Source organism: Clytia hemisphaerica, unplaced genomic scaffold (genome assembly GCF_902728285.1).
Source record: "Clytia hemisphaerica strain Z4C2 unplaced genomic scaffold, Clytia hemisphaerica genome assembly, whole genome shotgun sequence".
Taxonomy (NCBI): domain Eukaryota; kingdom Metazoa; phylum Cnidaria; class Hydrozoa; order Leptothecata; family Clytiidae; genus Clytia; species Clytia hemisphaerica.
In genome coordinates, this window is record NW_027103274.1 from 445,354 (window position 1) to 468,756 (window position 23,403).

At 35.0% G+C, this 23,403-nt stretch overlaps 1 protein-coding gene across 5 annotated transcripts; it reads left to right on the forward strand.

Moving 5' to 3' along the window:
- Positions 1–10,109: 10,109 nt before the first annotated feature.
- On the forward strand, positions 10,110–22,745 carry LOC136802262 (carbohydrate sulfotransferase 11-like). Of its 5 annotated transcripts, XM_067059008.1 has the most exons (6): positions 15,023–15,174; positions 15,929–15,993; positions 17,552–17,643; positions 18,582–18,646; positions 19,057–19,263; positions 21,946–22,743. In XM_067059008.1, exons 2-6 carry the CDS (start codon positions 15,947–15,949, stop codon positions 22,600–22,602), a joined length of 1,068 nt encoding a protein of 355 aa, XP_066915109.1. In that variant the 5' UTR covers positions 15,023–15,174; positions 15,929–15,946; the 3' UTR covers positions 22,603–22,743. The 5 variants fall into 5 exon arrangements, with proteins under 5 accessions (XP_066915094.1, XP_066915109.1, XP_066915101.1 ...); XM_067058993.1 differs by lacking the exons at positions 15,023–15,174; positions 15,929–15,993 and adding an exon at positions 10,110–10,229 and having other exon boundaries at positions 21,946–22,744; XM_067059000.1 differs by lacking the exon at positions 15,023–15,174 and having other exon boundaries at positions 15,805–15,993; positions 19,057–19,230; positions 21,946–22,745.
- The last annotated feature ends 658 nt before the right edge of the window (positions 22,746–23,403 follow it).

The window sequence follows — 23,403 nt, forward strand, 5'->3', positions numbered from 1 at the left end:
GACTTTTAGCTGGTTATTTTTACATATAATAGACTGTGATTTGGGAAGATCCAGTTCAGGTCTCTAAATTTATGCTGCAAGCGGAAGTTCTGAACATCTGCTTGGCCTCTGATTTTAGTTCCAATTACAAAACTAAAAAATCTACGTACAAATCTTAGCTGGATTTTATATACCTAAAATAGGTTAGCTATTATTTGCAAGAAGAGGTTCGAAAAATCGGTCCTCCTCCACAACTACATCACACCAAGCACTTGTTACAGTCTGAAAGTGGATGAGCATTTATGCATGCCATATTGGCTTGTTCTTTTCTTAGAACTATATCCTGTTTTGATAGCTGTAGCTATTATATACAGTTGATCACTTTACTTTAGCTTTACATCACTTCCAGACTGGACTGCACTGATTTGTTTACGTACAAATTATTATCCTTCACATTATGATTATGATCATGTGTGAGGAATAGTCTCGCAGATATTTACTTACTATCTATTAGTAAAGGCAATATAAGTGCATAGATGTTTTGTACAGAAATCTTGACTACATCTGAATCAATGAGAATTGATTACTAGATGTTCATTCATCAAGATTTGAGATCCTTCTAATACTGTAAAGAGCCTCTGAGAAGAGAGTTACCTTCCTTTATTAAACAAAGGCTATGGTATTTAACGTTCTGAAAAGAATCGTTATATTTTTGGGGCATATCACAATAGTTAGTGCCCTTAGCTCTTCTTACTACACCAAGTCCAATGACATTAAGGTGTGAGTCACTTTACCTGTAACAGGCTATTGTATTTTACATTCTGAAAAGAATTATACATTTGGGACAGATCCAATAATTAGTCCCCTTAAAGCCTACTTACCACACCAGGTCCAATGACATTACGGTGTAAGTTACTTTACCTTGAAGATAGGCTATTATATTTTACATTCTGAAAAGAATTGTACTTTTGGGACAGATCCAATGATCAGTGGTCTTAGCCTGCTTACTACACCAAGTCCAATGACATTACGGTGTGAGTTACTCTATCCAAGATAATGTCATGGTTAAACTGGCATACCTTGCACATAGTTGCAGATTACCACAACATGGTATATACATGAATCTGCCTTATTCTGCCTAACCTTCCAATATCCATCTTCTTGGCCAAGTGTTAAAATTTCTGATATAGTCAAAAAATTGGCCAATTATGTGTTTTCTATTATCATAAGTACATAACTCATTCAAAAGATAACACTGTTGTTTTAGATTATTGGAGGGTTTGGGTGGAGCAAATGATAAGGTAGACAGGTTTTATTGTTTACCCAGCATGCCAAATACTTTTTACCATCATATTCTGTGTAATGATACTTTAATTACACCTTTGGAACCTCCAAAAAACATGGTACAATATTTAACTTGCATTCAAGGTACTTCATGCAAAAAGTCTAAATGACAATAACATGTAAGTAAAAAGCTTGTTTATGAGTGCACATGTATAAATACCAAGTCTAATGACAACATAGTATTTACACAGATTACGGATACCTACACTGCTGTCAGCTGTTAGGTACGTACAGTAAATTTCAAGATGATCCTATTCAGCGCCCAGGTTGAACACACTGACATTGGGTTTTTAAATCCAAGTTGTGCATCAGAGGAACCTTAAGTTTGTAACAGCTACATAATAAGTTTAGATGTCTATCTTATTCAAGAGAATGTACATAATGTATATACCCTCTAGATTAATTTGTAGAAATAGAAATCAATTTTACCGACTATATTGGTTAGAAATGCATCGAGGTTGGCTTCTCATACACGAATACCTATGTTTTTTGTTTTTTTATGAAATCTATGTTGAGTTTGGTTATGCATACCTTATTTTAATTAGGTTTTGCCACTTGGCCAAATAGTATGGCTATTTATCTATTCAGCTTACTATAGCTGAATACATACATCAACATTACATCTATATAGCATCTCATGAGTTTTTTATCTTTACTTAGTCATTCATAAGGCTATAGAGAGCTCTTTCACCTGGATGCATTTCAGCACCAATTTGTTCTACCACATTTATTACATTCTACTTTGCTAGATTGTGCCAGTATTCAACACAAGTTGATATACTTTAGTGATTTGTTATGAATTCCGGTTATTGAGATTATTCTCGTATTGTACATATACAGATAAAAAGCTCAAAGAAGAGAGTTACCTTCCTTTAAACAAAGACTATGGTATTTAACATTCTGAAAAGAATTGTTATATTTTTGGGACACATCTAATGATTAGTGCCCTTAGCTCTTCTCACTACACCAAGTCCAATGACATAACGGTGTGAGTTACTTTACCTGTAACAGGCTATTGTATTTTACATTCTGAAAAGAATTATACATTTGGGACAGATCCAATGATTAGTGCCCTTAGCCTACTTACTATACCAGGCTTAGCCATTTTGTATAGAATTGACATTGCTTTATTTAAACAGAGATACAAGCACATTATTCACCTACTCCAATACTTGTACACTACCTAGTTCTTATCTAATTGTAGATATATACCCCATAGGTACACAAGACTTATATATTCTTTTTCGGAGAAGGGTATGAAACAATTGCTTTTCAGGGCCTGCTTATGATAATCCAGATCTGTAGATTACACATAGCATGAAAATTATGATTAGTTTCAAGGAAACTACGTTCTATTGTCATAATGAAACTTTTGCCAATGATGATTTACAGGCATCCAAGTAAATTGCACAAAGCATGTAATTACAAGACTCTTACGAATCTCATTTTCAGAAAAATGATTGTACAATGTATTGTGTTTTGCAATTGATGTGTCTCATAGTGTCAGGCAAACAATTGGAAAAGAGTTAGACACCAATATGTATTGGGCTCTATGTATTTTCTATGGTACACAAACAACCATTTTGTGGCAGCATTCTATAGACATTTCTGGGAGAACACATAACGTTGGCAATATTGATATTTTGAGATTCTTAACAATATCCCTCGATTATGCACTATAGGTAAATATGCAAATTAAAAATTTCCTATTTAACTTATCCTGGTCTTCCAGGTGTAGATTATAGCTATACAAATAGCAGATATGATATACTACTGACATAGAGCAGAGGTCTAAGTTTTCATTCAGCAGTTGCTATGTTACCAATGTTTTCTCACATTCCCAGCTATAACTAAATTCCTTTCATTATACTGAGATATTGAGCTCATTAATTAGAATGCTTAACAGCATTATTAATAGACATTGTTGTTATATATTCGGGACAGATCTAATGATAAGTGCCCCTTAGCTCTTCTTGCACCAGGTCCAATAACATTACGGTGTTTGACAGACACAGATTATTTACATACAATGTTCTGTTTATGTTGCTGTTCTAAATTTTTAAGGCACAGTGGATTATGACAGAGAAGGGTACATAACCTACTGGGTTATAGATATATTTTGTTAATCATAACAAACAGTACTGATTGAACTTTTCAGTACCCTTTTAGTACCCTTTGTACATACAAGTTTCCTCTGTGATCCATTGCATAACATACCCTATTTAAGGGGATACCATGCTCTGCTGATATGAAGTAGTAGATACTAACTTCTGCTGCTTTCTTTTCATTTTTTCAAAGACATAGTTTCTAGTTTCATACAATTTTAAGATATGGTGAAGACTACTTTTCTCACTAAGTCACTCAATTTAATATCTTGAGAGGACATGATGAGCTCCATAGTTATTGGATGATTTTACTTTTATTGAATCTAGGGATTAAAATATTCTTTCTGCCATGATTACTATTATACATGGTTATACAGAAAACTATCCAAACTACCTATGGTATTCTACCCTTGGTAGATTGGATATTATTGGTCTAAGATTCAGACCTTCAATGAAACTTAGTTTCATTTCAGATACTACCACTAACACTACTTGTGTTTACATTTTATGTATTGAGCACTTTTAGAACATTGGCATTTAAAAATGCTGTTCTCTTATTTACTATGCCTTTCTGGCTTGAGTTATGTCATTTAGAAAATTTTATCTATCTACCTCGTATTTGAGGTAAGGTAACATTATGGTTCACCTTATAGATTTTTGACATATTCCACACTTGTGTTTGCCAGGAGTTCTTTCAAGTCTCATTTATGCTACGCTTCAGAAAGAAGCGAGCGGAAATAGTAAGATTAAGCGAATACTTACTAGTATGAAGCTTGATCGATGTTTCCGTGAGTCTTCTTTCCGAAGGGTAGTATAAATGAGAGACGATCCGGATCTTGGTCAATCTTTGTAGCTAATTGCCAGGAGCGCTGTATATCTCAAAATAAACTATAGTGTGTATGAAGTAGAGATATATACAAACTATAGTGTGTATGAAGTAGAGATATATACAGTAGGGAGGGAATCAAGTGGCGGGCATTTATACTACCCTTCGGAAAGAAGACTCACGGAAACATCGATCAAGCTTCATACTAGTAAGTATTCGCTTAATCTTACTATTTCCCAGTACTGTATATAGAAATGAGATTTTTTTTTTGTATTCTGTTGGAAAATATGAAATTGTTTCCCTGTTTTGAAAGATTTTTACTTTTTAGCACGTACATTATTTCAAAAAACTCCAAAAGTTACTTTAAATTTTTACATTTTTAACAATATTTTTTTATATATGAAAGTATAATGCAAAATATTTCATCTCATTTTGAAAATATATAAAATTTTCTTTGGTTTTCTTACTGTGAAATATTCTCCTTTTTGTCATTCTTTCATTTTAAACATTTGCCCTTTTTGGCTATATAATATTTCTGGAAATCAGCGGTTAAAGTAATAATTATATAATCAGGTCTTTTGATGTGTTCAACAACACTCTACTTGGCGGTGCGACGCCGGGTGACCGCTAGTATAATACTAAAATCCATTTAAAGTCCATACCTAACGAAAATTAAAGTTCCAGCCAATTTGATTACTGCATTGTTGTTCTCAGTCGGGTTCAGCTTGGATATATTCCGTGATCCGTAGCTTTGAACCTACATTCATCTTATGAATAATCTGGTAAATACTGGCAATAACATAAATGGAATTTTGAAATTCTTGCGTTGCTTGATGTTGTCTGAGATTTAAAGCACTTTGAAATCTTTTGAGGACATCAATTATTATTTTAACATTTGTAAAGGAAATATTTATCCGCATCTTTGCGGCTCTTGTTTACTTTCCTAACTGGGAAAAAGTAATGAAAGCCATTGTGCGATTAGCTCGTAATCACATAATAACTCGTACAATTCGAAAATTGCACTCGTGATTTTTTTGTTTCGAATTTTCCTCGTCCTTTCGGACTCGGAAAATTAATAACAAAAAAATCACTCGTGCAATTATATTTGAATTTCACTCGTTATCATGTGATTACATATACTAATCTTGAATAAAAATATTAGATTTATAAAAAAAATCATACCTGCCTTGCTGCATTTGATCTCGTACACAATTGGTTGGTATTGTATTCATCTGTATTGAGAAAAGTATTTATTGTATAACAGTAAACTCTCGCTTATTTACTTGATTCTTTCTATAATTCGAACTTGTTTCCAGTGTCCGTCAAAGAGAAACCCTCTTAAAATACTTTCTGTAATTCGAATCTTTCTGTAATTCGAACAAATAAGATACCCGTTCGAGTTCGAACTAGTGAAATATGTAAATTGTTTGTTATTTAGAAATAAAGAAATATTTTAATTGAATTGAAATCTTCAATATACTGCATTGCATGAAGATTGCGTCATCGCAAAACACGTACTTTTCACGGTATTTTTATTAGCACATGCCGAAATCATATTCCGAGAAAAATTGAGGAAATTTTCAGATTTCACTTTTATCGGTAGAAAGAAAAATGGGCTGGAGACACGAGAAAGCGTTTCAGGTTGGTGGGATGGAGCATGTTGTATTTCACCAACGTGAAAAAACTTCTTGTGTCCCCAAGCCTTAAAAAAGAGTCAGCGATAGAGAACCTATAGCTATACCTATAAGATCTGTCTATTATTTCAATTCCATTGATGTAATAATACCATAATTAAGAGTTTAGTAATTACTGTTATACATTTGGGAATCATGTAGAAAATTTCTTCTCAATTACACTTGGAGGTTTCTGGGGAGTTTGTCCATAGTAAACATGTATACTGATACAGTCTGCTAAAACATTAATATGGTAACAGCTGTTCATAATTTTCTTACGCGCACGGTAAACCTCTGAAGGCGCTTGAAAATTAAACATCTGATGAAAATAGTTCTCCCGCGGAATATTCTACAACAAGAATCTTGTTGTGCGCCGGAAAGTCAAAAAATTATACGACGCCCTATTCATAAATAAAATCACGCAACTGTCATTCCTAGTCCTTTTAGACGAACGTGGTCCTTACGATTTCGAAATTGCATATTCGTCAGATTGTTATGTTTTCACACATCCCTTTAGAGCTTCAGCGTGGTGTGCAGAAAAGTATCACAATCTGATCTCAGGTTAGCTAGACATTAGGTTGATCTAGTGATGTAATCATCAAATCGATAACCTTTGATTTCTAACAAGACTCAGATTGAGATTTTTTTCAAGTATTAAAAATTTGCTAAATATAAATAATTATTATCTGACGCACGTAAATAGCGACATTTGATTGGCTTCTTTGCTGTCCAATATTTTCGAATATATAGCTTCCATGGGGGCTACATATTTCAAAAATTAACGTCACACAACGAGTTCAATGACAATTGAGCATATTCTTTTTGACGTTACGTCACAAAATAAAAATAAGACTTTTGAATAAAAAACTACCAAGAAACCAGGTTTACGAGCTTATAAATTGGAATTATGTTTGAAAACGAGAAATATTTTAGCGATGGACGGATAATGAAACATTTATTTGGACGCAGTCTCATCCAATATGAATAATCAAGGAAGAAAGGTATTGACTTCAAATAACAAACAGATGCAAGTTCACATGTCTGGGAAAATATTCCAAAAGATAATATTCTGAATATGAGCTTAGTTGTCACGTGACTATGGGAAATTCCCCTATTTGGGAGTTATTTAAATTTAGAGACCTTTTTTAAAAAGCTTACCAGTCATCAGAAAATGGTTGGATTGACTTCAAATAAAAAACGGATGCAAGTTCACATGTCAAGGAAAATATTCCAAAAGAAATTATTCAGAGCATGAGCTTAGTTTTCACGTGACTATGGGAAGTTCCCCTTTTTGGGAGTTATTTCAATTCAGAGCCCTTTTTTAAAAGATTACCATGGACTGATCATGGATTGACTTCATTAGCGTTTTCTTATTTTTTTTTTGAAGGACATTTATGTTTCTTTTATTAGAACACCTAAATTTTGATTGAGGCTGAATGTTCTTATTTTTTTAACCATTTTCAGCCTTAGATGTTCTTGTTAATGTTCCTATATATGGGCTCCAAATAACAAAAGAAATGCATTGTCTCTTATAAGAAGCAACTTTTTCTTTATATTGCATGAATTCAAATTCTTATCAGCTCTCTATTTCTATTTCTCTACACACGGAGTAGATAAAAGTGCACCATCCCAAATTATATAAATATTAAAGCGAATAATATTTCTGAAATGTTTTACTACAAGTAGCTCCATTTTTGTTTAAAATTTTTAGGAAATATTGTTGACTTGTCCGTTGTAATACGCGAAATAATTGAAAAGCTAGAAGAGTGGAAATGCAGATCCGTTGCCGTCTCCTTTACAGACTTTGCTCCACTAGGCAAAAAAAGAAGCACGGGAAAAATTTTCAACGGATCTTTCCCAATTCGGAATCTTAAAATAATAAGATTCAGTAACTCGGAAGAATATTTAGGATTCTACAAATTTATGAAGAGTTTTTTTTTTGAATGAAAAATAGATTTCAAAGCTATGCTAGGTGATTTACTTATAAAAAACTGTTTTGTTAAGCAATTTTAACTGTCTTCATGAAAATATAAACGACTGGAAGTCTATCTCTTTTTTCTTTGAGAGCTTCGTTGCCGCTACGTTTAAATCGTAAACAAAGACAATAGAATTTGACAAGATACCTCATTGGAGTAATTTGTTAACGACGAGAAAACTTCGTCGAAATTGGCTGCGTTTAGACCAACTGGCATTTGTAATTTGGCATTTGCTCATGAGGGATTCGATTTTAATAGCTTTTCCATTGTATTTTCTGTCATGGCATTTAAGGAATCGTCTTTTTAGAGTCATTACTGAAAAGGCGATTCCCTCAAGTTCAACTTTGACAGATCAAACAATGAAAAGCATGGAATTTCTCAAAAACTGCAGTCATTAAGACTGAAACTTTTTGCCGTAGAGCTCAGCTATGGCAAATCTGGCAAATTTTACAATCTATAGAAAGAACTGAATAAAAAACGTGCAAATACTTTCAAAAATCAAATATGTCATTTTTTCTCTTTGTTTTGGTTCCTTTGTTTGATTTGAAATGCCAGAAAAGGGGGATTCCTTTGCTCAAAATGGCATTTCAAATGCCAACGAAATGCCAACACGCTGGCATCATTAGGCATTTGACAAACCGAACAATTGCGCAGAACAATAGAATTCAAAAGAATACTGCAAGCAATTACAAATGCCAGGCTGGTCTAAACGCAGCCACTCTCTTAAAGTTATTTAAAATGTACAAGTTCGCTTAAAAGAAACAAAGGAGATGGACTTCCAGTCGTTTATATTTTCATGCTGTGTCTTGAATACTTCATGCCTTGTGTTCTGAATACACCTTTTATGAATAGGTGATAAATATACATAATTCATAAACATACTTCATTTGTTCGGTTGGTTCACTTTTTTGGATTTCTATCAAACAGAATTCTTTGAAAATCCAGTATGCACGATGATTTAAATACATTTAAATTATTGAAAAACCCTGAAAACTTTTCCCTTAGGAATAATAATAATAATAAACAAATGGAAAATAAAAACAAAAATAAAACATATACAGTAGTTTTATGCTATGGATTGCTTTTCTTTACCTTCAAAAATCATTAATGTTTCTATAAAGTTATTTCTCGTTTCACCAATCTGATAAGAATTAATCTAAAAGAATGCAAGGGGCACTTTTAAGCGTCAGTTGTTTCTAGTAATAGATAGAGCTGAATATTATTTTTGGAATCTTTTCCGAGATATGTGAAATTGCATCAGTTTGTTATTTGAAGTAAGTAATACCTTCCTTGAGTTTTTATGAGCTTTTCAAAAAAGGTCCCTTAAATGAGATAACTCCCAGAATTTCCCATAGTCACGTGACAACTAAGCTCATATTTTGATTTTTTTTTGGAATATCTTCCTTGACATGTGAACTTGCATCCGTTTTTTATTTGAAGTCAATTCAACCATTTACTGACGACTGGCAAGCTTTTGAAGAAAGGTCCTTGACATGATTTGAATCCCGAATAGGGGAATTTCCTATAGTCACGTGACAACTGAGCTCATATTCTGAATTATTTTTTTTTGAGTTTGTTCCTTAGCATGTGAACTTGCATCCGTTTGTTATTTGAAGTCAATCAAATCATTTTTAAGAAAGGTCCCTAAAATAATTGAACTCTTGAAAAGATGAATTTCCCATAGTCACGTGACAACTAAGCTCATATTCTGAATAATTATTTTTGGATTATTTTTCCAGATATGTGAACTTGCATCCGTTTGTTATTTGAAGTCAATACCTTTCTTCCTTGAGTTTTTATAAGCTTTTCAAAAAACGTCCCTAAACTGAAATAACTCCCAAAAAGGGGAATTTCCCATAGTCACGTGACAACTAAGCTCATATTCTGAATAATTATTTTTGGAATATTTTCCCAGATTTGTGAACTTGCATCGGTTTGTTATTTGAAGTCGATACCTTTCTTCCTTGAGTTTTTATAAGCTTTTCAAAAAAGGTCCCTAAACTGAAATAACTCCCAAAAAGGGGGATTTCCCATAGTCACGTGACAACTAAGCTCATATTCTGAATTTTCTTTTTTGGAATATTTTTCCAGATATGTGAACTTGCATCCGTTTGTTATTTGAAGTCGATACTTTTCTTCCTTGAGTTTTTATGAGCTTTTCAAAAAAGGTCCCTAAACTGAAATAACTCCCAAAAAGGGGAATTTCCCTTAGTCACGTGACAACTAAGCTCATATTCTGAATTTTCTTTTTTGGAATGTTTTTCTTGACATGTGAACTTGCATCCGTTTGTTATTTGAAGTCAATCCAACCATTTTCTGATGACTGGTAAGCTTTTTAAAAATGTTCTCTTTTTCAATTCAATTCAATTCAAAGTAATTTATTCGCCTGCATATCATTAAAAATTTACATATTTTAAGTTTGTATAAATTAGGGGAGGAATGCAGGCCAGGAGTCCATCCAATAGACGTACCGTCTAATCAAATGGAATGAACACCTGGTCGCGTGAGCTGGTCATGTTGAATATCATTATGGGAGGTATCTTAAGGGTTATTAAAACTATTTAAACTATAACAATCAGAATAAAAACAATGTTTATATACCTAACCATAAATAAACAATAAAAAAAGGAAAAAATAATAACAATGCATACAAAAAAATATGACATCAACTATTGAAAAACCTGAAAAATATTAATTGTCATTGTATGTGAATTTCAAGGTTTTGTAGAGATGAACTTTCATTTTCAAGGTATGCGAGAAGATTAGACGCGAAGGAAGTCTCTAACCTTCTTTTTGATCGTATATTCAGATAATGGTCTAAGATCAGTCTTTGTATGTAATAATAGTTGGTTCCAAATTAAAAGTGATTGATATTTTATGGATCTCAATCCAAAGTTGAGTGTTTTTGCCTTGGGGCGCTCTAAAAGTATGAAATAACTCCCAAAAAGGGGAATTTCCCTTAGTCACGTGACAACTAAGCTCGGGCGGACGGGAGGAGTGCTCTTTCAAGTGAACTAAACTTACCTTCCAAAACCAAGTGGCCAATCTCTATTAACCCGACCTCGACCTCGACCTCGACCCTGGCCCTTAAAAAAGGCCGACCCTCGACCCTTGGAAAAAAGCCGACCCTCTACCAAAATACAATAAAAAGCCGACCCTGGGTAAAAAAATGCTTTAGCGACTTTTATAAAATTTTTTTTGGATGAATATTCCATAAACTGATTATTAGAACACTTAAAGAATACCTTAAGAATAGTCGTCGGTGGGGGGGGGAGGACGAGATCCATTCTTCACAAGCCTGACCCTGGCATGATATTTATTGACCAACATGTATAATCAGCCTCTCGTATCCATTTTAGGCTTAACTTACGTTTTACGTTGACGCACGAGAGATATATTATCTTCCAATCACAGTAAAACATCAAAAAGCAGATGATAGTGACCCGGGGGGGGGGGGGGGGGGGGACGACGACGAGGCGTTGACATATTCTTATAAAAAGTTTCCCACCCCCTGCTTGTCGTCTGTACAATTTTTAGTATTAGGATATGTCGATATGTTAATCTCATTTTAAAACACTACAAAAAACTGTTTTTTACGCAGGGTCGGCTTTTTACTGTATTTTGGTCGAGGGTCGACTTTTTTCCAAGGGTCGAAGGTCGGCCTTTTTCAAGGGTCAGGGTCGAGGTCGAGGTCGGGTTAATAGAGATTGCCACCAAGTGGATATTCAATGATAAAGAGGTACTAGTACGGAGGTAATAAAATTTGTCGAATTTGTCAAGAAAACAAATCAAAACTAGCCAAGAGCCAACAACAAGCCATCTTTGTAGATTTTTTGCTCTAGTTTACTTTTGATGATTTCGACAAACGATTCGAATAAAAATGATTCGAACGTTCGACGAATATCGTTCGATTTTTTTAAGGCACCATTTACATTTACTAGAATGAGAGAAAGATCGTTGCGTTATGGTCCGTTATTTTTACCCCCACTGGCTGATAAAATCCTACCGGGTCTGTGAGAAAGGGGTGTACAGTAGATTTATAATATCAATTTACCTTTTTTAAACCAAACTTCTTTGTATTGGTGCTGTTGTTGTAAATAGAACTGTACCCAGCTGGCACACAACGTTGTTTCAACGTTTTCCTAACATTCACAACGTCCATATAACGTTAGATGGACGTTGAAACAACGTTGTGTGCCAGCTGGGTAGTTGAAGATGATTTTGAACTGAAGATTTCCATCATTTTTATACTACTTTAGTGTCTTTCGTAATCAGTTATTTTTGTTTCGCAGTTGGACATATTCTTGTCTCAATGAATTACTATTCAATAGATATCCCCACTTGAACCTTTGAGTAGGTCTATTGGCCAGTGTGATAGGTTACTAGGCATTCGTGACCTCAAGGTAGCATATGGAAGTGATATGTTTTTATAAAGCAACAGTCTAGGGCTATAACAGTGTTGACACGTCGACAGATCAATGATTTAAAAAAATAAACATAAGTAGGTGTAAATGCATCATGAAATTTTAAATTTGAATTATTTGTAATCAAAGCTTTCAGACTAATTTCATTAAGACAAAAGTTGCACTCGGTCTTGGGGATGCATGGGGCCGGATGGGGATCACTTAAAAATAAACAGAGGTTTGAAGTTATTGCTGGTCAGGGTCACCTTTTCAAAGTCTAACAGGGTTACAAATTCACTAAATTTTGAAAATTGTACCCAAAAAGGTCGACTTTGTGTTCATTTTCACCACTTTCAGGGAATCGATTTTTGGAAAAATATGAAATTTTCTATTTGACAGTCGATCCAAACCTTCTCCTTTTAGATCACAAATTTTTCTGAATTTTCGCTATACATTTTCCCCAAACAATATAAAAGGACTTAGTCCCAAGCTCATTCTATGTGTAAGTGATAATCATCTTTTATACTGATGCAAGTCCAATCATTTCGAACGGTCACAAAATTATCCATAGACTAGACCTCTGTCAATTAAATGTTGAAAGAGAAATCCCCGAAATGTGCTATCTTCTTTCAAATATGGCGAAGTTTCGAATTAATTTTAGCAATTTTGATCAACAATGTGCATTTATTTTGAATAAATTAGTCAATTTCAAGCAATTTAGGGGGTCAAAGTAGTAGAATTAGGGTATAACGCCTAAAATAAGGGAATCACCTTTTCAGTAATGACTCTAAAAAGACGATTCCTTAAATGCCATGACAGAAAATACAATGGAAAAGCTATCAAAATCGAATCCCTCATGAGAAAATGCCAAATTACAAATGCCAGTTGGTCTAAACGCAGCCAAAAATGCTTCGTACTGTTTCGAGATTTTTTCTCCAGTCATCCGTGTTTGAAATCGCAAAACCTTTTATTCATTGCATGCATCTTTTGTTTATGCTTCCTTAATAAAATCTTTTGTTTTAAAGGTTGCTCCTACCCACCCTTTAAGACAATAGAGCTCACGACTCTTAATTAAGGAAGATCGATTAAAAGTGACAATGCAATGCGCTGGACTCTTTGTTACGTATACACTTTGTATTGTAAAACATGAAAAGTTCTATGATGACAATTTAATTAAGGAAGCCTTCCTGTGTAAATGCGCCCTATGGAATCTCCGGTATCTGTTAAGGATGAATTCTGATAAGCATGAGATCACAATTAGGATCAATCATCTCGGGTAGGAGGTAATTAATTAAAATGTGATCTAATTACATACACCACGGATAATGGTTGAAGGTTGTAGTTTGAAAGGGTGATTAATGATATTTATTGTATTTACTCACAAGTTTTTAAGTTTGAGCTTTGTCATAAAATTGTTAAGATGGTGTTTTATTGTTTTTGGGGAATACAGGGTGGCCAAAAAAAAGTATGGTCTCTACTTGCAGAGCAATACACCTTTTCGACCATAGCCGCGCGGTCAGGCGCGTGCCACTTTTTTATTTAATTATTCCCCTCCTAAACTCGATCCAATCCTTTATTGCACCTTTTTTTATTGTACATAGGTGCGACAAAAAGACTGGGAAAGTTTTAGGGGGGGGGTAAAACGGACAAAAAAATGTCCGCGCGGCAATTGGCGGCTACAGTCGAAAAGATGTATTAGTGCCATAGAAATTCTGGAACTTTGATAGCTTCTCTTTGTATTTTTAAGAAATTTCTACATGTCCCTGAAAACATTATATTAACTTTCTGAAAAAACATTCCTCAACCAAGTGTCTTTGTTAATTTAATTACAAATTATCCTTTGTTTTAAATGTTATTAATAAGGGAATGACCATTCAGTTTCAAGCCCGAAAGGCTAGAGTAGAATCTCTAACCTTTCCTAGCGAAGCCACTTATTTCCCATCTAGAACGCGCCTAGAACGCGCCTAGAACGCGCCGTAATCATGACGACGGATTGTATCTAGAGGCTCCTTTGTTTTTGAGGACTGTAGTATTTGAAATCTAGCGATAGATTTTACTTTCAGTCCGGCGTTTGTGTGAAAACCACGCGCGGGCGTTCTAGATGGGAAATTAAGTAGCTTCATTTCCCATCCAAAAGTTTCTACTCTAGTCCCTTCGGGGCTTTAAACTCGATGGGAATGACGTTGTTTATTATCAAGTTTCTTTTGCATATCTTGTAGATTGCATTCAACTCTCTCTAACTCGAACCTCTTTAATTAGATTCTTTCTGTAATTCGAACTAAAACATTGGTTCCCTCAGCTAGAAAGTACTGTGAAATGCTCTCTATGTTGCATATTTTTCTCTTATTCGAAGGAGAGTCTTTGTCCCTTGAAGATCGAAAATGAGAGAAGTAAATACGTTTCATAATAAGAATACTCCAAAAAAAAGTTGATTATAGATCATGGTTTGCGGAGGAGCGGAATCGGCTCTTTTTCGGACGGAGTGGCGGAATTTGATTAAAATTTCGACGGAACACCTCCAAGTGTAATTGAAATGAGTTTCTTTCGAAAGAAATCTTTTACATGATCCCCTAATGTATAACAGTAATTACTAAACTTTTAATTATGGAAATGTCACTTTAATTGAATCGGAAATAATAGACAGACTTTATGTTACGATTCTCTATCACTGACTCTTTTAAAAAAATATTGATGATGATATTTTTCAGTTGTGTTTTCAACGATGGGAATAAAAATATCAACTTTGAACTTCATCCAAGATCTTGGATGGTCGTCATGGTTACTTTTCTCTTCGTTGATTGCGCGCTGAATAGAATCTGGATTGGTCGGCACAGCGTCGATATATGATTTCGACCTGTACTTTTCACGGTAGGTATGTGCGGCTAAGAATATGTTTATGCAATTCCACTGTCAGGGTGGACTTTTTGATAAATGCACTGTTAGGGTGGAAATTTCAACAAAGCCAGAAAAATTACAAATTTTTGCCCGAAAATTCTAATTATGTTTGTTCCAAAAGAATTGAAAATTTGAGAAAAATGCACTGTAGATTTTCACCGACTTTTTGTTGCACTGTAAGTGTACGATTCTAAAGTCTATTCACGATAAGTGTGCACTCTTTTTTCATTTACCTATAACTTTTGAAGAAATTCTTCAATCTTTATAAATTTGGTATCATTGGAAAGATATTAGTGAGTGGAACAATTTGAAATAGAAAAATCTTTAAAAAAATTCTAAAAATGAAGATCATTTAGAAAAGTGCTATAACTATCATTTTCGCTGAAATGAATCCTTGACTATCGAACGTCACCACTGTGAAAAAAATTCTCAAAAATAATAATTCAGTCAAAAGATATCAAACAAAGTTATAAGCTGATTGACGTCTAAAAAAGCTGTTTTCTGCTGTTTTCTGCTGTTTTTTGGGGTCAATCACTTATCAACTTTGTAGCATAACTTTATATTAAATAAATATTTTAATGAAATTTCTTTACAGTGATGACCTCCTAAGATCAAAGATTAAAGTTTCTACAAGATCTTTATCTTCGTTTTTAGATTTTTTTTAAAGACTTGGGTGAGCTGGAAACATTAGATGAACTAACTCTTTATGTCTTTGTTTTCTTTCCAGAATAAATGGAATTTAAAAATGATTTCAGTAGCACATGAAACCACTGTTCTCTTAACAAGAAAGAGGTAAGCTTTTTTAAACTGGTTGCAAAAATGTTATTGTCCGCCGAAACCCGTTAGAACTAGCGCGCGCAAAAATATACGTTTTTATTTTGATTATTCAAAATTATCCGAAGCTTCTGGATATTATTAAGTTTTTAAGTTTTAAGCCTAAAAATGTTCTGTAAATACTTTTGTAATTCGCAGGTGTTTTAGAGTCCGAAAAGACATCGCCATCTTGAATTTTTTCACTTTCGTTTTCAAAAATTATAAGAAACAGCTATAAAACTATAAAACATATTCTAAAACCCCATCAAAGTTTATGAAAATATAATAAAACATGCAAATACCTCCAAAAATTAAAGAAAAATCGGTCTATTGGTCATAGTTTTCTGTTTTGTTTTTTTCCAAAAAGGGACTGGATCTGGTGGCATGGGTTTGCTACCACCTCAAGCAAAGCCAAAAAGCGGAGTCTGCCAAACTACACCACGCCAATTATCAGCGCCATCCAGTTGTCCAGTCTATCAAAAAGCTATAAGTGACCCCGAGCTAACTAAGAACATTTTAAGAACATTGTTATAGAACAGTATAGTTAAAGTTAAGAACATCTGAAGGCTCAGAAGAGTTTTAAATAACTGGAAATAGAAAATGATATAATGTAAAACTATGTTCGCACGTAACGGTTCTGTTCTGCTCCGAAACAAAATGGAGCAATTCTATTGGTTAGAAGTGACGTAAAACTCGACTTTAACCAATAGAATGAATTTATTTCGTTTCGGAGCGAAACAGAACCATTACGTGTGAACGTGGTCTAATACACCTTTCGACCATGATCACGCGGTCAGGCCCGTGCTATTTTATTATCTAATTATCCCCCTAAAGTCGATCTAATGGGACGCTTTTAGGGTGTTAAAACGTAAAAAAATGCCCGCGCAGCAATTGGCGGCTACGGTCGATAAGGTGTATTGAATCTTCGATTCTTTCGATGAAAATGTGATTGAGACAAGCGCGGTAAATTCTAACTGTTCGTCGTCACAGTTTAAATTCCAGTTCCATAGAAAGTCACTTACCGTGAAAAGCACAGGCCAAAATCATATATTGACCTGTGCCGACCAATCCAGATTCTATTCAGCGCGCAGTCAACGCAAAGAAAAGTAACCATGGCGACCATCCAAGATCTTGGATGAAGTTCAAAGTTGATATTTTTATTCCCGTCGTTGAAAACACAACTTAAAAATGTCATCAATGCTTTTTAAAAAGAATCAGTGATAGAGAATCATAACATAAAGATCTGCCTATTATTCCGATTCCCTTGAAGTAACATAACCATAATTAATAGTAGTAATTACTGTTATACATTTGGGAATCATGTAGAAGATTTCTTTTGGCAAGATAAGCCAAGACAAGACTACTCAGGGTAGTGGTCACTATAACTGAAAAAATTTGCAATTTTGTGAACACGCACATAAAACTTTCTACTCATAGTTGTGTTTCGACTCGATACTTTAATTAGGGACACTCTGTATAAAAAATGGTTTTCAAACCCTCTCCAATTAAATTGCATTTTTATTTCCTTTCTTTCTAGTCTTGTGATCTTACTAATGGTTGGCTCAGGATTTTTTATTGTGCCTTATTTCGTCAGTGAGAAACCTTTATCCACAATACCGCAACAAAGAGGTAGTTATTTCATTTCATTTCATTTATTTCATCAGTGACCGTAGTGCAGAGGTAGAGTTTCCGGCTACGGTGCGCAAGGTTGTGAGTTCAACCCCCAGCCAGGTCATACCAAAGATGCCCAAAATAGTACTTGATGCCTCTCTGCTTGATGCTCAGCAATTAAGAGAAGGATCAAGGGTAAGTGAAGTAATCCAGGGAGAAAAGATTGGCGCCCTCCCCCAGCTTGGGTAGACAGCTATCGAAAGAGGAGCCTTCTGGTCGATCCTGAAAATCGGGGGAAAAAAATTGACATTTCTTTCAAATTTGTTCAAAACTGAGAGGAAAACTTTCGTTTTTTGTGATTATTGGACCCTTCTAGGGTGACTATAATTAGGTTATACGGCTTTTACACACATTTTCGGTAACTAACTATTTACCCCCGGGGGGATTAATGCCAAACACCATCGCACCAAGCAATTGACAATTAACTTCCTTTAAATACGTGACTTCATTGATCTGCGAGTTGCACTCTTTTTTATAAGCATAAGGTTTATAAGAATAATTAGGCTCAAATTAGGTAAAATTAAGCAAAATGCTAAGTAATCTGAAATTCAAAAAAATTCGTGTAGCTTTCTAAAACGCTGACCTTTTTAAGGTTACTTTTAAAGCTGTTTGAGCTTTCTTAGACCAGAGATTTTTGTCTGCAGAGACAAATTACAAAGAAAGCTTTCTTTCTTTGCGAGCCGAATCAATGTTCCAGTTTAAAAATTGGAAATTCTCATGAACTCAAAGAAAATCAACATATCGAAATCTAATTATATAAATAAGCATAAATTAAGGCTGAGAATTTGCTAAATTGAGCCTCGACCCGATTTCCCCGTCTGCTTATAAAAAAGCGAGTGTATTCTAGAGTTATGTGGGGATAAACGAAATTAATTATTCATCTCTATTTTTTTCAGTAGAACGAACACTAATTGTTAAACTACCGAACTACCAAACTGCCAACACATCATCAATAAACCAGGTGAATATTCATGGCGTGAGGCAGTAGCAGATATTGGGGGAAGGGGCTCAAAATTTATGGAGGAGTGTTTTAATTCCTTATTTATAAAGAATGTGTCTCTCCGTCACAAATTTTACCCCTTACATCCGTCAGTTGCAATCATGGGCCCCGGCGAGCCATCTTGAGTGGGGGGGGCAATGTTTTGGAAAAAAATGTCGCCCATGATTAGGCGACGACGAAAATGTTTCACTTTTTACACCCTCAAAACAGTTGACGGGGCCCATGGCAATTAAATAGTACAATGCGTCCCGAAAGAAGTAGTCAGATTTCTGCTAAAAGTGATAAATTTCTCTCTTGATTTTTCCTGTGTAGCCGGCGTTCGACTGCATTATAATGCTTTATTCGATATTCTTTTTCATTTTCTTTTTTAGAGTATAGAACCCAAGAAGAAGCCTAAAAGTTGGATGAAAACTCAATACGAAAGACAGCAAAGACTGAGAGAGTTTTGTGCTAAAAAGAATTTGAAGACATTACCTCAACCAAAGTTCGCACACAATTGGATATACAGCGATAAAGCGAGGGTTTCTTATTGTTCAATACCAAAGGTTGCATGTACAACGTGGAAGAAACTCTTTCAGGTACTTTAATGGGATAAAATTTCGCGGTTGGGCCTATCCGCGAAATTCAAAAATTTCTCGGGGACTTAATTTCGCGGTTGCCACTATTAGGTGGCAATATTTTCACGATTTTGTATCTTTATACTGTCAAATCATGCATATTGGTTGTTGAAATACACATTATTTGCGCTTTTTTGATGCAAGTTACCATTCAAAAAGTATTTATTTGACATATTTTGAGTTTTGATTAGAAATATTTCGCGGATGGGGCCCTTCCAAAATTCCATTGGGATTTAATTTCGCGGATTTTCGCGGATGACATCCGCGAACTCCGGAAATTTAATCCCCGCGAAAGTTTATCCCATTAAAGTACTTTCTTTAAGGCTCGGGGACACGAGAAGTTTTTTTTCGCGTTGGTACAATGGAACATGCTCCATCCCACCAACCTGAAACGCTTTCTCGTGTCTCCACCCCATTCATCTTTCTACCAATAAAAGTGAAATTGGCAACTTTTTTAATAACATTTGTGCGTCTCTCACTTTTGTCCCTGGGACAATGGAGCAAAATTTATTCGAATCAATTTTGCTCCGTTGTCCCAGGGACAAAATCAGCGCGTCTTTTGGGTATTTCCCTCACTTTTTGTCCCATGAAACAAAAAAAACCATGGGACACACACTTTTTTTTGTGTTGGTGGGATGGAGCATGTTGCGTTGCACCAACGCGAAAAAAATTTCTCCTGCCCCCCAAGCCTTTACACTTTCATTTTTTCTGAACAATTTCAGTTTTTATAGGCTCCAAAATCACTTCCAACGACAGTTACTTCTTAAAAACAAAACTCGACGAGGGCAGTAGCGTAGACAGGAGGGGCACATAATTTGTGTAGCAGAGCAGATTTTGATGACACTGTATGTAAAAAGATAGTTGGAGTGTCATAAAAATCTGCTCTCCTACACAGATTTTGTGCCCCTCCTGTCTACGTTACTGCAGGCTAATCTAAACTTTGGCTTGCTTCTAACGCTAACTGCTTTCCTGAAAACACATTTAGAAAGTAGGTTGCAACCCAACTGTCACACAACGTTGTTTTAACGTTCATCTAACGTTATATGGACGTTCTGAACATTAGATAAACGTCGAAACAACGTTGTGTGCCAGCTGGGAGAGTCTGTTAAATGACGCACCTTACGCGCCCTACGCGCCTGAATTTCGACGCGCCTTTAAGTTTTGACGCACCTTCTTACGCGCCTTATTATCAATGTGCCCTAATTTTTTGACGCGCCTTACTTACTTGCCTTATTACCGACGCGCCCTGAGGTTAAGTATCAGTAGATAACTCAGGACGACGGACGAATTTTTGAAGCCTTCGTTCGCGCTACGGCACTTTTCTACAGGCTAACCCGAAAGCTAGGCAGACATACCCCGGGCAAAAATATCCTCGTTGACTGACATCTTCAACTGATGACCTCATCGTACGGTTTGAAAACAACTCCAACAAAAATTCATTAGCTAAATAAAATTCTAACAAAATTTGAAGATTACCCTACACAGAGCATTGCACTTTGCTCGAATATGTTAAATAATTGAAAAAAATTCCGTCCAAGATCTGATCAACCCATTTTTATTAGGCACCTGAGAGTAAATTCACGTGAAAAAAGTCTGACATTTGGTCCGTGAATTAATCAATTGTAAGACGATACTATAATCCCAAGTACACCACAATCGATTACATTTTTAAACTAGCATTAACTATCGCTATAAATGCCCCGATAGCCCTGAATTTATGATAATAAGGAATGCTACTTTTAGCCTGAGTAAGCCCACAGATATCTGTAAAGCCCGAAGGGCTAGATTTGAGTGAAGTGAAGCCTAGGTTTGGAAGGATTTCCTACCAAAGTCACGTGACTAAAATATGCAATTTCACCGGTTTGAGAGATGTGAAATAGCGTTTGCCGCCTACGTTTTTTGATCTCACGCTCCGAAAACAATTAAAATGCTAGATCCTATCCATCGGCACGAAATTTAAAAAGTCAAATTTTTGCTTCACTTTTTTTTGCTGGAGAAAGCTTAAAGTTGCCTATCTAGCCCTTCGGGCTTAGATATCTGTGAGTAAGCCCTACCGTTACACTCTTATTTATTTATAAGCATAACGCTTATAAGTACAATTTAGCTAAAATTTGGAAAATAATAAGGCATAATCAATTAAGTATGAACTCGCAAGAAAATAACACACTGAGAATTCAACCAGAAAATGAAATATTGATAAAACCATGTGTCATTGAGTCTATAAATAAATTTTTACGAAGTGTTTTTGATAAATATGATAAATGATAAAGAAAAAAAATTTGGATTAGAAATCAGAAAAAATGAAATGAACCGCCGTTGTTGTCGTCTTTTTATCTGAATAATTTTTTGCAGAACATTCGCCTTTCACGTGCCGGGGGGGGGGGGCAATAAAAATCACGTCAAAATTTACAAAAATTTAAGGTAGTAATACTGTAAGGCACGTCAAAAATTTAGGGCGCGTTGATAATATGGCGCGTAAGAGGGCGCGTCGAAATTCAGGCGCGTGGGCGCATCAATAAATGGAAGACGTGTGGGCGCGTAAGGCGCGTCATTTAACAGACTCCAGCTGGGAATGCTCAACTGATCGAAAAAACTCCCTGATGAGTACACATTTTTTATGTCAACCTTATACTTTTTATTCAGGTATTCTATGGGCGTTACAATGATACACAAAGCATGAAAATGAGCAAAGATGCCGTCCACGAACTAAAGTATCAATATCATATGAAATTGAACCAATATGAAGCTAACCTAAAAACCATGCAATATTTCAATTTCATTATTGTTCGACACCCATTAGAAAGACTAGTATCAGGGTATAGGAACAAGATCGAAAAACCATTCACGCCGTATTTTCAAAAGACTTTTGGAAGCCAAATGCTACGTTTGTCACGGAAAAATCTGACAGAGGCAGAATACCGAGCAGGCAAAGGTGTCACGTTCCACGAATACATCAACTATATAATTAAAACACCAATGAGAAAAATTGACGAACATTTTGGAGGCATGATAGGACTATGTCACATTTGTAATGTAAAATATGATTTTATAGCAGACATGTCTACATTATACGACGATTCGGATATTATTTTGAAGCTGATAGGATGGTATGATCGTCATAAATTTCCAAGAAGTTCTAAAGACACTTACAAACAGGGGGCAGTGGACATTGCTCCGGAATATATAAATAGACTATCAGATGATATCTTGAAGAAGGTTTATGAAAAATTTAAAGACGACTTTGAAGCATTTGGTTACAAATTTGATATCAAAGGAATTAGGAATGGTACTTTTTATTAGAAATATTTCTTATTAGTTATTTTACACGTCTTTTTTATAAGAACATCAACAATTTTTGAAGCCTTCGGATGTTCTTAACTTTTTCAGTTTTAAGCTTAAAAATGTTCTTAACATGTTCTTATTTTCACCATTTTGTGACCATTTTTATCGATTTTCCTAAGAAATCGGGTGTTTTCGAATCCGCAAAACCTTAATATGTTCTTAACTTGTTCTTAACATTTTAGTCATCGAAGCCTTATGTTCTTATATAGTTTGTTCTTATAAAAAAACATGTACATAGAATTGTTATTTATTACTTGTGTGTATTATTATTGTGCATAGATGAATTTTGAACTTATTTACTTTCTTCTTAGATTTTTAAGAAATGGTTACATGCGTCTTGCTTTCAATGAAGTGTTATTAATCCTTCGATACATCTCACTGGCCAAAGATTCGTCCCCGATGGGAAAAGTACCCGACAATTTTATGTCAACTGGGAAATATTCAAATATAAATTGCACTCCAACACCACTCCCCAGTACTTATTTCCGGGAAATAAGTACTCCCCAGTACAAATTTCCCAGGAGATAGGTACTCCTAGGGGTATTTATTTCCTAGGAAATTCGTACCCTCCTCAGGAAAAAAGTACCCCCTGTTTTTAACTTCAGTTGAGCTACAATCTGACAATGTAGTATGTCCTAAATCTTTGGGGTAGCCTGGAGACTTCAAAAATGGTCGGATTTGGCTGAAATTTTGCACGCTCGATCCTTGGGTGAATATCTGGGGGTGTTTATTTCATCTTCTGAAAACTTTCATTTTTGG